This window comes from Heteronotia binoei, chromosome 1 (genome assembly GCF_032191835.1).
Source record: "Heteronotia binoei isolate CCM8104 ecotype False Entrance Well chromosome 1, APGP_CSIRO_Hbin_v1, whole genome shotgun sequence".
Classification (NCBI taxonomy): domain Eukaryota; kingdom Metazoa; phylum Chordata; class Lepidosauria; order Squamata; family Gekkonidae; genus Heteronotia; species Heteronotia binoei.
The window spans coordinates 258,745,715-258,763,244 of NC_083223.1; the positions used below are offsets into that span (position 1 = coordinate 258,745,715).

Genomic DNA, 17,530 nt, shown 5'->3' on the forward strand with positions numbered 1-17,530 from the left:
GACATTCAGTAAAGAATGAAACAAGCTTTAAGTTATAGAACCATCCAGAAGTCTAAAAGACTGAATTGAAGCAAAACACAGGGGTTAATATGACACATTAAATGAATTGCACAATAGGATCCAACCCATTGCAAGCTTTAGTCTATATAAAGTGCTATAGACCACAGTAACCAATAATTTATCTAAGTAACTTTGTGAAGTACAAACCTTGAATAATTCAGTTTTGCATAGTTTGTGTAAAGCCAGAAGTGTGGGAGTCCTCTTGGGTTCCTCAGGCAGGCTATTCCACAAGGTGGAGGCTACAATGGAGAATCCACATGTATAGCTAGTTGCTGATTTTGCCCATTTGCAGTGCTGGAGAAGACACTTAAGAGTCCCTTGGACTGCAGGAAGATCAAATCAGTCAGTCCTAAGGGAAATCAACCCTGACTGTTCCCTGGAAGGTCAGATGCTGAAGCTCAAATACTTTGGCTGCCAAATGAGAAGGGAGCACTCACTGGAGAAGACCCTGATGCTGGGAAAGACGGCAGAAGAAGTAGGCGGCAAAAGATGAGATGGCTGGACAGTGTTACTGATGTAACTAACATGAATTTGAAGGATGGTGGAAGACAGGAGGGCCTGGAGTGATCCTTATGTTTGGGCATGTTTTTAACAGCTGAAAAGTTTTTGTTTACTTGTTTAATAGCAATGTATTTTGCTTTAAATCACTGTCATTTTTTTAGCAGAAAGAGACCCATACTTACAGTCACGGGCAGGAGATTGGGGCGGTAAGGGTTGCCAGGTCCTTGTTGAACAGGAACTTCATAGAATCCACCTTCCAGAGCTTCCGTTTCCTCCAGGGAAAATGATCTCTGTAGTCTGCAGATGAGCTATAATTCCGGGAGATCCCCAAGTCCCACCTGGAGGCTGGCATCTTTAAAACGCAGGCATAAGAAGGCCTTCTGAAGGTTATCTTACCTGACAGGAGACCGCGTGTATGTATACAAATACCTGTTTCCACAAATGCAAAATTGTTCCGCGTTACACTGCGCGGCACTATGCTGTTCGCAGAAGGCGCAGAGGGAAGCGTTGCTTCCCTTCCCATCCAGACCGACAGCTGAGCCTACCGAGGCCAGCACAGACTGGGGCAAAACTCGATCTCGCAACCAGCCAACCGCTGCCTTCCGGAAGCCAACGCCGGCTTTCCGAAAAGATGATGCAAAAAAGGTCACGTGTTACAGAAGGGGTGGTGATTGGTCTAAAACCAGACTGCAACTCCCAAGAGCCTTTGGGCCACAGCAGGTGACCCCTCCCTCCCTCCCGTCAAGGGCGAATCCAGAATGTTGTGTTGCACGTGGGGAAATGGGGTGCGGGTTTGGGGCTCGGTGAGTGGGGGGCCGCGGAGTGCGGGGCTGCTTTGGAGTTGGTGCTGGCGGGGAGCGCCCTGGCCTGTGCGCTCTTGGAGCTGGAGCGCATGGAGCAGAAGCAGCGCGGAGAAGACCCCGTGGCGATGGGGCACAGCCCGCAGGGTGCATTGCGCGTTTCCGCTGGATGCCCGTGTGGCCCAGGACGTTTTGCTCTTCCAGCATGACCGAGTTCGCTTTTTCCGCCTTCTCGGCCTTTTCTGTGCCTGCCAGTTCCTGTTCTGGACCTATCTGGCACACACCGCTTTCTATTCCCTGCGCTCCACCGGCGCTAAGCGGCCGGAATCGGATTCGCAGCAGGGGGAGCGGCCTCTGCCGACCCTGCCGGGCGGAGCCACACTCAATGTCGGCTCTAACAAGTGGCGCTTTGGTTTCACCGCCTCTTGCCTGACAGTAGGTAAGGAAAGGCACTAATCCTTTGTTCCTACTTCTGGTTGCGCTTTAGTAGTAGTAATAGCACACCCTCCTCAACACCCAGAGAGGCATCAGCAAAGTAGACCCCTGCCCTGTCCCAAGGAGTTTGCAATTTAAATGATAATCTTAACTCCTAAGAACAGAAGAGCCCTTCTGCATCAGATCAGTGGTCCATCTAGTCCAGCATCTCTTCTCAATTCCTCTGGTGGACCAACAACAGGGCATAGAGGCTGAGGCCTTTCCCTGATGTTGCCTCCTGGCTTAGAGGTTCTCTGACTCAGAACCTGCAGTTGTTCCGCTTGCAATGGGCACAGTGAGAAAACATCTGCTGTTTCAGATAAAATAACCCTCTAGGCCCAGTATTCTGCTTCCAACAGCTGTCAACCTAAATTGGTCTTTCTGGATATTCAAAAGCTGTGTAAGAAGGTGATGGCTGTCCCCTGTTCTATTTCCCTTAGCAGCTCGTATTCAACGAGTAGGCTGAGATTGTAGATGGAGGTTCTCTAACTGGTGGCAAATACCTATTAATAGATCTGTCCTAATCCATGGAATTAGTTGCACCCAAAAAAAGCCATGTAAACTCAGTGACCATTCCAGCCTAGTCTTTTTGAATTCTATAGTCATATATACATACAACAGATAAAATTACAAATATCCATAAATTAATGCTCCTGATATTTAAGATCCCCCCCCCTTCTCCTTAGTTAACATCATAAAAATTTGGGCTGCCACCAAATTAAAGAAATTTTAGTTAACTTTAATCCTACAAGTTTTAGGCATGAATCCATTTTGTATAAATAGCCATAGTAGCCTTATTGCATTGCTATAAATTGCAATGCATTTGACTGCCTTGTTTACAGTGTGTGACCCCTCTTGAGTTTCAGTGAGAAAGGCAGACTATATATAAAGTAAATAAATATTGCGTCAGAACTAGACATTCAAATGACAAAAAAACCCACCCACTTTGTTTCTCAGTGTTGCGTGCGGTAGCAGAAGTCATAAGAGGTATTCCCGATTTCTCATCCACAGAGGAAATGGCTCTTCTGAGATGATCCTTGCCATTTGCAGTTTTTGTAACTACTTTTAGAGGGTGGAAATCTGTCAGGGCACCTTTAGAGTCAATCAAAATCCTTGTAATCAGTTAGTTGGCTAATTGGCTTAATGTTATTATGCACATACTTCATTTTAAATGTCTTTAATGCTGAAACATTTTGTTTGATGTTCACTGCCTTAGAGGACCCTATTTGAGTTAAAAGTGAGCATAAAAATGGTTAAAATATTGGGATTTGCGTAAAAGACAGCCATGTATGTCTGAAGATTGTTAAGTTTTGGTTTTACTTAAGACTGCTGATTATGGGTTGGAGCAGGGCTCCCCAATCATTCTGAGCCTGTGGGCACCAGTGGTTATGGCATAACGTGGTGGTCACAGCCACAAAATGGCTGCTGGCCACAGGAGTTGGGAGTCAGCCACAGAATGGAGATCCTTGTGCAGTGGTTGTAGTTGCTGTCAAAACAACATTTTTAAAAAATCTGCACAGCCAATCAAAACTACAGTGACTAATGAGAAGTCTTGCTGGGCGAAAGCTCCGCCTGATGCCAGGAGATATGTTGGTGGGTACCATAGAGCAGGGGTGGCCAAACTGTGGCTCGGGAGCCACATGTGGCTCTTTCACACATATTGTGTGGTTCTTGAAGCCCCCACTGCCCCGTCAGCCAGCATGGAGAAGGCATTTGTCTCTTTAAATAACTTTTCCAAGCCACGCCAGCCGGCAGCATCTAAAGTTAAAGTTGCTTTCTTTCCACCTCTCCCTCCTCAACTATTTCCTTTCTTTTCACCCTTCTTTCCTTTCTTGCGGCTCTCAAGCATCTGACATTTATTCTGTGTGGCTCTTATGTTAAGCAAGTTTGGGCACTCCTACCATAGAGATTTGGTATAGTGATATCTAATTAGGTAGAGAGGATTGAATTACATTTTTGAGTAATATCTATGTTAAGGAAGGTTACAGTCTTGTGATGCGTTGAGCCTATTGTTGTGTTTGTTCAGGTTCTTACTTTTTGAAGTTTATAAGGTATATATATTGAGACCTAGGAGAAAAAAAGGTTTGAAATAATATATTATTTGTTCCTTTCTCCTCAGGTTGTCTGATCTTGGTGGCAGGCTTCATTTTTTCACGTCGCTCCGTCAGCCGAGTCATTCTGCACCGTGGTGGGCAGGAAGTGACTCTCACCACCTATTATCCCTTTGGCCTGCCCTCCTCCTTCACCGTACCCCTGCGCAACATCTCCTGCATGTCCCATCGTTCTGAGGTGCCGGCCATGATCCCCCTCAAGATCAAGGGGAGGCCCTTCTATTTCCTCTTGGACAAGCAAGGGAGGATCACAAATGCCAAGCTTTTTGATATCACAGTGGGTGCTTATCGGAAAGTGTAAGGCTAAAATGTACAGTTACAGAAGAAGAGGGTTCAGGAGAGTCCACCTTCCGCACTGGGCTGCCACAGAGATGAAGAAAGACTGATGAGTTACAGTCCGTCCCTGATTTATGTATTGTCCATTCTGTGGGGGGACTGGGAGATCTCCCACCAGCATCTTCAGAACAACTCTTCAAGTACTCTTCTATCCCCAACGAACGGACATAGATTTATGGGGAGTCTGGGACCTGAACTAGTCAGGAATAATTGCAATTGTACTCTGGTTGACTACTTTGCAAACTAAAAATGCAGAAAATGCTTATGGATTTATTATTTTCTTTCCCACACAAGTGTGTGTCTCTCTGTCAGTCAGATGTATCCTCCTACCTTTTGGGATAAAGAGGGGAAATAATGTGTGTTTAGGCCCTGTTGGCAGAAATCCTATGACAATTTTCAGGACATTGGGTATTGGGGAACAGGGAATAAACCTCTTTCCAGATGATTCAAGACCCCAATTTTCCCACATTAGAGCTGACATACTTATTTCTCAAAATATTCCTATGCCTTAACACCATGGGGTAGAAACTCATTGTATTTCTGTACTGGAGGGGTTTTATCTGTGGGAAAGAGGAATAAACCTCTTTCCAGATGATTCAAGACCCCAATTTTCCCACATTAGAGCTGACACACGGTACTTATTTCTCAAAATATTCCTATGCCTTAACACCATGGGGTAGAAACTCATTGTATTTCTGTACTGAAGGGGTTTTATCTGTGGGTTTTCTACAGTTTAGAGCTCCGCGGTGTAGAGTGTTAAAGCTGCAGTACTGCAGTCCTAAGCTCTGCTCATGACCTGAGTTTGATCCCCGATGGAAGCTGGGTTTTCAGGTAGCCGGCTGGAGGTTGACTTAGTCTTCCATCCTTCTGAGGTCGGTAAAATTAGTACCCAGCTTGCTGGGGGGAAAGTATAGATGACTGGGGAAGGCAATGGCAAACCACCCCATAAAAAGTCTGCCGTGAAAACTTTGTGAAAGCAACGTCACCCCAGAGTCGGAAACATAAGAACATTAGAGAAGCCATGTTAGATCAGGCCAATGGCCCATCCAGTCCAACATTCTGTGTCACACAGCGGCCATATATATATATCTATATATATACACACACACACACACTGTGGCTAATAGCCACTGATGGACCTCTGCTCCATATTTTTATCTAACCCCCTCTTGAAGGTGGCCATGCTTGTGGCCGCCACCACCTCCTGTGGCAGTGAATTCCACATGTTAATCACCCTTTGGGTGAAGAAGTACTTCATTTTATCCGTTTTAACCTGTCTGCTCAGCAATTTCATCGAATGCCCACAAGTTCTTGTATTGTGAGAAAGGGAGAAAAGTACTTCTTTCTCTACTTTCTCCATCCCATGCATTATCTTGTAAACCTCTATCATGTCACCCCTCAGTCGATGTTTCTCCAAGCTAAAGAGCCGTTTCTCCAAGCTAAACGACTGGTGCTTGCAGAGGGGACCTTTCCTTTCCTTTCTACAGCTACTTAAAAGCACAGGAGCCTGGGAGGTGAAAATAGTGGTAACTTAAGTTCCTCTGTTCTTTCTTTACTGCCCCTTTGGCTTTTGGGCCTTGATTTTAACATTTGAGCAGAAGCCTTCATAGATTCCCTTGTAACCGCTGTTGCCATGGAAATTTCCACTCAGTACAGGAGAGCTGGAAGACAGGGAGATCTTTGCGATGGGGCCTGGGGGAAGGAGGCCTGAAAGAGGGCCGGAGTGGGGAGCCATGGTAAGTTGGTGCTGTGCTCTCCACTGATTTGGGGAAGGGAGAGCTGGGGAGACCACGGCAGCCACTCCTCGCATTAATTTCTAAATGGCAATTGGATTCGACCCTTCTGGGAATCTCTGTTCTCTGACGTTTTCAGTCTTCTCCCCTAGTCCTGAAGAACAGCACTCTACATATGTTCAGAGGACAATCACTTTTCTGTGCCTCCCCCCATCATTTAGTCAACGTCGATGGGGTCTTGAGTTATCCTGGAGCTACAACTGCTCTCCAGGTGACGTCAGTTCCTTTGGAGGAAATAGCAGTTTCAGGGGCGACCTCTGGGGAATTAGACTTTGCTGGGATCTCTCTCCTCCACAAACCCTCATCTTCTCCAGGTTCCATCCCTAAATCTCTAGAAATTTCCCAACCTTCAGTTGGCAACCCTGTTTATGAAATACATTGGGTAGAATACATGCTTATACCTTATTTGAAAGAGGCACACCTTACTTTCCAATCAAGCAATCCTCCAAGCAATGTAACAGCAATGGATGACAAACAAGGCACCCCACACATCCTCAGGCCCCAGGGAGCTATGGCTATAGTAGCAAAGACCAAGTTACTCTTGGTTCAGCATCCTGTCATGCACACAGTAGGTTCAGTCCCCAGCATCTCCAGGGGAAAAGGATCTCCAATAGTAACAGGTGTTAGGAAAGACCTCGGTCCCCAAGAAGCTGGAGAACTGTTGCCACTGAGAAATACAGAGCTAGATGGACCAAGGGTCTGACTCATTTTAAGGCAACTTCATACGTTCTGTGGTTAGAGCGTTCAGTTAGGAGAGGAGTCCTCAATCTTTTTGAGTCCATGGGCACCTTTTGAATTGTGACACTGGTGGACGCAACCACAAAATGGCTGCCACAGGAGTGGAGCTGGCCAGAAAATGGCTGCTGCAGAAGGTGAAACAAAAACAGGAAGCTGAGGGAAAGGGGAGCAATTTTTTTTTTATAACTAATAATTTTTATTATTTTAAATAACTTCACACAGCCTAGTCAAAATCTTTGGTATACAAATAAGCAAGGCATTATCATTATACATCAAAATATAAATTAAATAATATAAATAATATATAAAGGAATTCTTTACAATCGCTTACACACCTGTAATTCGTTACGTAGACAGTTTACATAACAGGTAAAGACTCAAACTAAATCATAAACATAGATAGTTAATATATGATGAAATCCAGATACTTTTTTGGAGTAGGTAGGCTTAATAAGGATTTCTCATTGATATGAGAAAGAAAAACCATTTCTCAACAAAATTATCATCTGGTCTTGGATTTTCGTATCTTAATATGCTTGTAGACAATTTATCTTGGATCATCAAGTCCCATATTTTATTGTACCATTGGCGAATAGTTGGACATTTATCTGATTTCCAACATTGAGCTATATTGATTTTGGCTGCTAATAATAAAATTGAAAGAAGATCCATTTTTGTTTTAGAGCTTGGTTTGGTATGCCAGATATTTAGGAGGACAGACTCTGGCAAGAAAGGAATGTCGAAATCAATTATTTCTCCTGCAATTTTTATCACTGATTTCCAAAAAGCCTGCACTTGTGGACACTCCCACAGTGCATCACCGTGCCCATTCCCCCACACTTTTTCCAACACCCTGGAGTGGAGATCAGATTGCCATGAAACAGCCTCACTGGTGTCATGTACCACCAGGACCACAATTTAAAATTTTGTATTTTAATGTATGTAGATCTAGATTTAAATAGAGAGCTTTTCCAAAGGGTTTTCCATTGCTCTTCTGAAAAACTTTTCCGGCAGTCCTTGTGCCACTGATTCTGCTGTGAGGCAACCCGGGAAAGGGGAGCAATTTTAAAAATATCCTGGGGAATAGGAGTGTGTGAGAGAAAACCAACACTGGTGGCCACTGCCCCTAAAATATTATTTTAATCTGCCCTGCCAGCAGCCATTGTCAGAAGACCTGCTAAGCAAGGGTCCAACCTGCCTCCACACACTTCCTAGAAAGACTTGGTGAGTGCCAGGAAAGGTGTGCCCACAGGTACTACAATGGTGACCCCTGAATTAGGATATGGAAGAGCTGGTTCGAATCCCCACTGTCAACCAATTTACAGGGCAGTTGTAAGGATAAAATGATGGAGAGCATAGAACCATGTATGCTGTCTTGATCTCCTTTGGAGGAGGGCTGAGATTAAAAAAAAAAAAAAAAACATGTTCAATCTCTGTTGTCCCTCTATTCAAACTTAGAACAGTGTCACACACCCCCTTTCATTTATCTTTCTATATTTTAGAGTGTGGTTTGTTTGTTTTTTTTGTCCCCAGATTTCAGAGCAGTCTGTCCCTGAGGAAAATGCTAAAGAACACTGCTGATCCAGGCTAAGAGTAGGCCAAAGTCCCAAGTCTCTCTATCTAAGCCGCACCCAGGCCATTTTGCTAAACGCTTTGAGGCCTGCCTGCTGCCAGTAAACTGCCCCCCCCCACGAGTAGAAATTGAGATCTGAAACCTGTTTTAAATATGAATTGTGATGGTTTACTGTGTCTCTGAGGAAAAAGTGGGGTAGAAACGGGCCCGCAGTTATGGTGAGAGGGCCCAGGCCTCTCCATTTAACTCCCCCCTTCTACCCGTATGGTCACTCCAGTTGAGAGCCTCCAAGCGGCTCCAGAGCAGCATCAGGAGGAGAAGGAGGTCGGCCACAGGGAGGGCATGGACCTCAGATTTTGTGCCCTGCAGCGCCCCCACCCCCATTTTATCCCCTGGGCCCCCCTGTTTAAAATTTTCTGGCTATGGGCCTGGGTAGAAATGTTCTGAATAAATGACGTACATTTAGAAGGGTTGATCTGGTAGGCCGAGTCAGTGTTGGTGCCAAGGAACAGTGTCCTGACACTCGAGAACCACACTGTGTTCTGGGTTAGCCACATAGCTGCCATCATCTCCGTATAATCTGAGCCTAAGGCTCACGAGCACATAAATTGTGCTAATGTCACCACCTTATAAGAACACAGGCACTTTGCTGAGTCAGACCAAAAGTTTCCCTGATTCAGCATTTTTATTCCCTCAGTGATCTACCAGCTTGCCCGTGAGAAGCCCATGAGTAGGACATGAAAGCTATGTGTGTCTTCTGTCATTTATCTCTGTCAGCAAATGGTAGTCTGACTTGTAGGGTTGCCAACCTCCAGGTGGCAAACAACCAGGCACAGGTTTTTTGCTTGACCTCCAGGGGGCACCTGAAGATTGCCTGCTATTGCAATTGATCCCCAGATAACCAAGATCAGTTCCCCTGGAGAAAATGGCTGCTTTGGAGGGTGGACTCTATGGAACATGGAGATTTCATTTTGCTATTACGGTTATTAGCCGTTGATAATCTCTCCTCTTCAGTGAATCTAATTTAAAGCCTTCTCACGCTGTGGCTGTCCATACATGTTGGAACTGCAAATACCATACAATTGCAAGTTGTTTCATAGGTGGGTGCTTCCCTTCCACCTCCACCAAGGGTTTGATATATAATTTAAACAAAACGAGAGAATCCTTTGCTCCAGTTAACCCTCCAGGAAGAACGTTTAAGTTCCAGCTTGTTCAGTAATGACTGTGGTGTTCTCAGACCAATGTGCCCAAACATGCATTGGAGCCAAGGCACTAACAGACATAATTTTGGCATAAGGGTGCTCTTTTGCACCCAGTTTCAAACTGGTCCACCCTTCTTACCATGTGTTTGATCTTCAAGCTTCCTCACCTACGCAGAAATATGTTTTGATATGCCTATCTGTAGGACTGAGAGACCTAGATTTAAATTCCTTCTGTGAGTGATCTTGTGTGGGTCGTAGTTTTATCAGCCACACTGGCCCAGTAACACACATCTATAAGCATTTAGTAGAAGGTGGGGGTGAAGGTGACATTTGGTTTCACATGTGCCTTACCAGTGCTACTGGAACAACTGGATTAAGTACTGGTTTAATATGGCACTGGAACAAGCTGCTTTTGTAATGGCAGCCACAGAGACCTAGTTCTCACTGAAGTTGTAAATGTGCATGTGAGTTGTACTGTTACAGACTGCAGGTGATAGGTCTCATTAGTGTATGCTTCTCAGTAAATTAAAGAGAAGCAATTCCCCTGCTTGCAAAAACATAGCATGTCAGTATTCTAAACTCTCCTTGTCCCTGACCTGCTAGCTTTTCATACAAATTTGCTGTGGAGCTGTGGGATGCAGAGGAATATTCTGCCACAGGACCCTGAAGTTGTACAGCCTAAACAGGCTTAGCACCACAGGCAGAACGAGAGCTCAGTTGGGTTAAATTTTTCTCCCTCTCCCGAAACACTACAACTCGAGAGCATCAAATGAAGCAGATTGGTAGTAGATTCAGGACAGACAAAAGGAAATACTTCTGTACATGGAGAGTGGTTAAAGTATGGAATTTGCTGCCAGAGGATAGTGATGGCCATAGGCATACACAGTGTTATAAGGGGATTATATAGATTCATGGAGGATGTCTATCAATGGCTATTAGCCAGAGTAACTGAGGGGAACTTCCACATTCAGAGGTACTAAACCTCTGAATCCCAGAGCCACTAAGCCTCAGAATCGCAGAGCCAGGAGGCAACATCAGGGAAAAGCTTTGGCCTCTAATGCCCTGTTGTTGGCCCTAGAGAAACTGGTTGGCTGCTGTGTGAGACAGGATGCTGGACTGAGATGGACCATTGATCTGATCCAGCAGGACTCTTATGTTTTAGTCCAGAGCAGTGTTTCCTCTAAGCTGAGTTAGCATGAGCTAGCCCACAGATTTTTAGCCTCCAGCTCACACATTTTTTTCTTCGCTCAAGAAGGATGACCCCAGAGCACACTAATTTATGTAGTAGCTCACAACTTTAATGCCAGTAGCTCAGACTTTAATGCCAATAGCTCACAAAGTGGAATTTTCGCTGACAAGACTGCCGCTTAGAGGGAACATTACTCCAGAGGTGTCAAGCTCATTTGTTACAAGGACCAGATCTGATATAAATGTCACTTTGTTGGGCCATAAATAAAATGCAATGGCAAGTACTAGAGATATGCATTTTATAAAGGACACAGGCAAACCCAATTAACAATATTGAGGGTTTTTTTAACTCAAAATACAAACAAACATAATTGATTCCTAGCAGTAGAAGCCTACAAAAGCCCCACTAGTCTAGGTTTTCCCCAGAAGATCTCATAAAAGGGGGAGTACCTTATATTTCCATACAAATCAGTTGCTTGCGGGCCGGATAAGAGCGCTGGATGGCCAGTTTTGGACCCCAAGGCCTTATGTTTGACACCCTTGTCCCAAACTACTTTCTCTTCCCATCCTCTCATCATCCTAGCTTTGAGTCTCATGTAATTTAGAGGAACTAATCCATGTTAATTGAGAGTGAAAATGTTGCCCTAGAAGAAACGAACAAAAATGTTGCCCTAGTTTTCCTCCACTCTGGGCAGCTCTTGAATATACCCTCTTGGTGCTCCAGACCATCAGTCACAGTTTTCTGTTGTTCACACTGCCTGCCTGTGTGCCCTGAATTATTACCCCTGGAGTTTCATCAGACTGAGGGGGGAAATTTCCCATCTGTTTTTGACTGTGCTTCTAAGAACTCCTAGTGTGTTTTGGCAGGACAGGAGGTCCTCGGATGGCTCCGTTAACTGGCACTGTTCCCAGTCGGTACAGTAGTGGAAGGGATCTTGCTCGGGTTGGTAATAAGAAGAGTCAGGTGGCATGAAAGACTGGAATTCAAGCCAGGCCTCCCGAGTTCAGTCTTTTCAGACTCTTGTCTGGTACTACATTGTAGGGGGAGGAGAGGACTGTGGGAGGGATATGATAAAGGTTTATGAAATGGAGACAGATAACTTCTTTTCCTTCTCCTGTAACAGTAGAACTCCGGGTCAGCCCTATGAAAATGATAGGCAGTAGATTTAGGACAGATGGAAAGAACTATTTCTTCACCCAACACATTGAATTTACACAATCCACTGTGTAATTTATGCCATTTACTGTCATCCGCTGTGTTGTCCCCTAACCTAGATAGCTTTGAAAGATGGAGAAGGGGTCCCTGTTCCCAACCCCTTTTGAGCCTGTGGGCACCTTTGGAATTTTGAGTGGTGGTGATGAGTGCCCCCACAAAATAGCTGCCAAAGGAGACAGAGACAAACCCAACATGGCTGCTGCGCTGAGTTGCCAACTTCTATGTGGGGCTTGGGGATCTCCTGGAATTAGAAACAGGGCATTTTCTCCAGGGGAGCTGATCTCTGCCAGCTGGAGATCAGTTGTAAAAGCGGGAGATTTCCAGGCCCCACCTGGAGGCTGGCAACCCTAACTGGTGTAAGCCTAAATGCCCTCAAAACGAGGTTGGGGAATTAGTTAGGTGGGCATCTGGCTCACTCGGAATCTTTTACCAATGTATACAAGAATACACGTCCAGAAAAGTAATGCTTAGATATTTGGGACTCTTAATTTAGTGAAATCAATTACAATTTATTAAGAAAAATATAGTCTTCCATACAAGATAAAAATACACATACAATCATACATACACACAGTCCTAGGAAATATAGATAGATGGACAGGGGAACATATAAGGATAGACACACAGGGTAATATTACCTATCATAGTCTTCAAGGAAGGCTCCAATGGCGACAAAAGAGGATGGGGGAAATGGACCCAAAACTGTGGCCAGAATTGGGGATGGATCTAGACAGCGGAATTGGGATACTGCTAGAAGCACACATGAGTGGAGTTGGGTCAGAGGTTAAATAGGCTACCTTAAGACCCTCGGGCTGGGAGGTCAGAGGGAGGAGAAAGGGGAGGCTCTGCAATGACCAGGAGGGCTGGACTATTGCAGAGCCAATAGCAAGTCCCTTGGTGGCACCCAATTGGGTACCTGTCTTGACCAATGAACTTGCCTGGATCCTGGGTACCTGAAAGAATTTCCAGATTGAAACAGGCCATGGGGCAGGCTCCAAAGCGATAGAGTAGAAGTGATTACTGAGTGGGGAACACTTAAGATTAGATGGGCTTATCTGAAAAGGTGACAATAGAGAATCAAATATTGACCTAGGTATCACCCGGTTTAGACAAAAGACTTGGCTCATGCAGGAGATGGTCTTCCTCTTTCTTAGTCTTCTTCCTGACACCAGTCTTTGTCCTGGGTTTCTTTAGACAAAGGCTTGAGTGGTCTGGCAGGATCCATGCCTGGATAAGCTTGATTGCCTTATGCAAAAGTTGAAGCAGATGCTGGAGATGGAATCAGGAAAACAAGATGGATTCTGGTGGTGTTAGCCCTTGGTTCATGGAAACAGGCTGGAAACTGTTTGCTTGTACAGTTCATGGTGGCATGGCTTCTTTTACTGCAGCGGCCACGACTGGGCACACAAGGAGTAGCTGGAGCACGTCTGTAGTTCTGGCTAACACTCATCAGAGATATAGAATGCAGCTGCAAAGCTGAGGCTTATAGTATCCACATAAGCCTTAGAAACTGTAAGCAAAGTCCACTTCTTAGAGCAGATGTGTGAGAGTCAAAACTCCAGGCATCCTGGCAACCATACTGGTGATCACGATGTCCATATGTATGAAAAGTAGGGGGCTTTCCTTATACTGGGGACAATCTTATATCCGGTGTCACCTTCTTTTTGAGTAAAAGTAGCTTGCCTCTTTTTTTTTTAATGAAATCTCTTTTCTGTGTGCTGGGCAATGATGTCTTAAGCCCTTGTGACATGAGGCTGCAGAATCATGGTATGTGCTCAGGGAAACCGTTCTGGGGCCCTGATTCTGAAGCCCAGAACTCCACGTGGGTGCTTTTGCTGGAATAACCAGTTGTTGTTGCACAAGAGGAAAGACAAATCAGCTTTGCTTTACACCAGAATCTGTTGTTATTGCAAAATCAACCCAGCTGATTGGCTTCACTTCAAAGCCAACCCCGGGCTAAAAATATGGAAGGGAAGAGTAAATCTCTGGCAGAGATAAAGTTCAAAGTGTGTTTACAATTGCGAGGATTTTAAAAACCTCTTCAGATAGTGGCCTGTCGGCAAAGCTTTTGGCTCATATTGAATTGAGGGAAGGGGGGCTTGGGTCGACTATTGTCTGTCCCTGGTTGGGGGGGGTGTGTGTCTTTGTGGGAACGCACATTGCTCTGCTCGAGTGGGATTGTGCAGGTTGGAGACTTGTCCTCCACTGTTGGAAGCAGAGAAGCACGCTGCGGGAACATGCAGCTTTGTTTTCTCAGCAGGACCCAGCCTGGCAAAGCTCCAAACTTGTCTGCACGGATAACATCAGGCCGCTCCAGTTAGCTGCACAACAACAACAAGGGAAGGGATTCTGGGAACTGGGGAGGACAGCTCGGGCTGTAAACACCCGGAGATTGAATGTCAGAGAAACAGGAACAGCAGGACTTGTAGAGGCCAGGGAGGGTGGAAATCTCTGTTCACAAGCTTTGTTCTGCTATGGTTGCTAACTTCCAGCTGAAGCCTGGAGGTCTCCTGGAGAATTGCAACTGTTCTCCAGACACCAGAGGTCAGTACCCCTGGACCAAATGGCTGCTTTGGAGAGTGGATGGACACTACAGCATTATGCCTAGGGTTGTGCTAGGTCTGTGTTGGAAAATACCTGGAGACTTTGGGGGTGGATCCGGGAGAGGGTGGGTTTGGGGGAAGGGAGGGGCCTTGAGCATGATACCGTGCCATAGAGTCCACCCTTCAAAGCAGCCCTTTTCTCCAGGGGAGCTGATCTCTGCCAGCTGGAGATCATGTGTCAAAGCAGGCAATCTCCAGGAATCAATCTCCAGGCCCCACCTGGAGGCTGGCAACCCTAATTATGCCCCACTGAGGTCCCTCCACTCCCAAATCTCCAGGAATTTCCAAACACACCCCCTCCACAAAAAAAAGAAAATTAAGCAGGGGAAGCTTTTCCCCAGGAGGTGTAAGTACTCATCACAGCTTCATTTCTGCACTATACGGCCACCAAAGTCCAGGTGAGGCCTGCATTCTCCGAGAGCCAGTTTGGTGTAGTGGTTAAGTGTGCGGACTCTTATCTGGGAGAACCGGGTTTGATTCCCCACTCCACTTGCACCTGCTGAAATGGCCTTGGGTCAGCCATAGCTCTGGCAGAGGTTGTCCTTGAAAGGGCAGCTACTGTGAGAGCCCTCTCCAGCCCCACCCACCTCACAGGGTGTTTGTTGTGGGAGAGGAAGGTAAAGGAGATTGTGAGCCGCTCTGAGACTCTTCGAAGTGGAGGGCGGGATATAAATCCAATATCTTCTTCTTCTTCTTCTTCTTCGAAATTCAGTTGATTCCTAGACTACAGACGTCAGTTCCCCTGGAGGAAATGGCAGCTGTGATCATCCTTGCTGAATTCTACCATCCGCAAGCACTGCCCTCAAATCTCCAGGAATTCCCAATGTTATAGTTGGCAACCCTGTCCATTCAATTTTTTAAAAGAGCACAGGCGTGGGATTGGGGGGAAAGGTGGCAACTGTAGTTTTGTGAGCCAGTTTGGTGTAGTGGTTAAGTGTGAGGACTCTTATCTGGGAGAACCAGGTTTGATTTCCCACTCCTCTACTTGCAGCTACTGGAATGGCCTTGAGTTAGCCATAGCTATTGCAGGAGTTGTCCTTGAAAGGGCAGCTGCTGTGGGAGCCCTCTCAGCCCCACCCACCTCACAGGGAGGGGTCTGTTGTGGGGGGAGAAGATATAAGTGATTGTAATACGCTCTGAGTCTCTGATTCAGAGAGAGGAAAAGGACAGGTCCCCTGTGCAAGCACCAGTCGTTTCCGACTCTGGGGTGATGTTGCTTTCACAACGTTTTCATGGCAGACTTTTTATGGGGTGGTTTGCCATTGCCTTCCTCAGTCATCTATGCTTTCCCCCCAGCAAGCTGGGTACTCATTTTACTGACCTCGGAAGGATGGAAGGCTGAGTCAACCTCGAGCCGGCTACCTGAAAACCCAGCTTCCATCGGGGATCGAACTCTGGTTGTTAGCAGAAGGGCAGGGTATAAATCTTCAGTCTTCTTCTTCTTCTTAAGAGTTGTGAATTTTTAAGGGTTCAGATACATCCAGGTAGGAAATGGCAGGAAATTCTGTGCAATAAAGCTTTTTCAGGGATATCGATAATAATAATACAACAGGGGTCACCAACCTTTGTGAGCCACATCCAAAGGAAGCCCAACTGCTGAGGGCAAGATGAGTAATTTAAAAAAGAAAAACACTGAGAAAGAGCAGAGAGAGAGAATAAAATCAATCCCGTAGTGGCAGCTGCATTTTTAATCTGCAAAGTCAATCAGATCTGCAAAGCCAACCAGAGGCCAATCAAAAGCCCTGCTAAGCAGATGCCCCACCTTTCCCCGTTGACTTTTTAAAGACACCTGGTGGGCACCAGGAAAGGTGGCGGCTGGTGCCATGGCAACATGTTGCTGATCCCTGTAATACACACTTAAAAGACTTGAGTTCCCTTCTGCTTTCTGTAACGTAGAAACCCAAACAGCAGTGGTAAACCCATCTGGAAGATGTCCTTGTTTGCGCATGGCCCGTTTCTGTGGCTTCGGGACTGGCATGGGGAAGAGTCAATCCCTTTATATAGTGATACTAGGGCAGGGGACCCCAACTTCATGCCCATGAGTGCCATAGTTCCCACTGACACCTTTCCTGGTGGACCTGCAGGCAGGCAAACTAGCCGGTTGTCGTAGGCACTGGAAGGGCGGGGGAGCCCAATTTGGTGCCCCCTCCTCCCGGCACCCTAGGCAACTGCTTAGTTTGCCTTGTGAGCGAGCTGGCCCTGTCTGTACTAGGACATGGAAAGGCAGTGAGAATGCAAGAGGTGTGGCTGTAGCATTTTTTAGGCCAAGCTCCAATAGTTAGAGGGTAAATAGAGTGGCCCTTCGAAACTGATAATGCAATCTGTATCGCAATAAAACAGAAAAGCGGGTTTGTGGCGCTTTTGTTCTGGAACTGTTCTGTGCGTCCTGTGCTGACCCCAGCCACAAGGCATCTGAAAAAGTGTAGTGTTATTCCTGATCTACCAATCCAGCAGGTCCAGAACCTGGGCAGGGGGGGCGGGGCGGCTCATGGCTGTAAGATCCTGCTTGCATACTTGGCCCACGTCCTCCTGGCAGGCCATATGGGGTGAGGGGCACGTGTAGCTGTTACCTGGCTCAAAGTTAGCGTTACACCCACTGATGCGTCCTCCTAATTGTCCTCCTCCAGGCCTGGGTGGAATGCAAGCCTGAACTGGGCGAGCATGCAGAAACCTGACCCAAAGCTTGATTTGGAAACTGTTGGGAGAAAAGGGGGCTGGTGAGGTCTCAGGAGCTTTGGAGGAGGAATGGTCACCTACCCTGTGTTCCCTCTAAGCTGCAGAGTCTTATGAGCAAAAATTCTACTTTGTGAGCGACTGGCATTAAAGTTGTGAGCTCCTGCATCATTTATTGTGCTCTGGGGCCATTTTTCCTGAGCTTAGACAAAAATGCATGAGCTGGACTGGAGGCTAAAAATCTCTGAGCTGGAAGCTAAAA

The 17,530-nt window shown here is 46.1% G+C and overlaps 2 protein-coding genes across 2 annotated transcripts in view; both read left to right on the forward strand.

The window, feature by feature from the left end:
- The first annotated feature begins 1,227 nt into the window (after positions 1–1,227).
- TMEM223 (transmembrane protein 223) lies at positions 1,228–4,543 on the forward strand. The gene is made up of 2 exons (XM_060254383.1): positions 1,228–1,800; positions 3,955–4,543. Exons 1-2 carry the CDS (start codon positions 1,320–1,322, stop codon positions 4,245–4,247), a joined length of 774 nt encoding a protein of 257 aa, XP_060110366.1. The 5' UTR covers positions 1,228–1,319; the 3' UTR covers positions 4,248–4,543.
- A 1,456-nt stretch (positions 4,544–5,999) lies between these two features.
- The window catches only part of SLC3A2 (solute carrier family 3 member 2), a 40,561-nt gene continuing 29,030 nt past the window's right edge, over positions 6,000–17,530 (forward strand). Inside the window, exon 1 of the mRNA XM_060254403.1 lies at positions 6,000–6,018. The gene's annotated coding sequence lies outside the window, so the exon portion shown is untranslated. The remainder of the gene's footprint in view (positions 6,019–17,530) is intronic.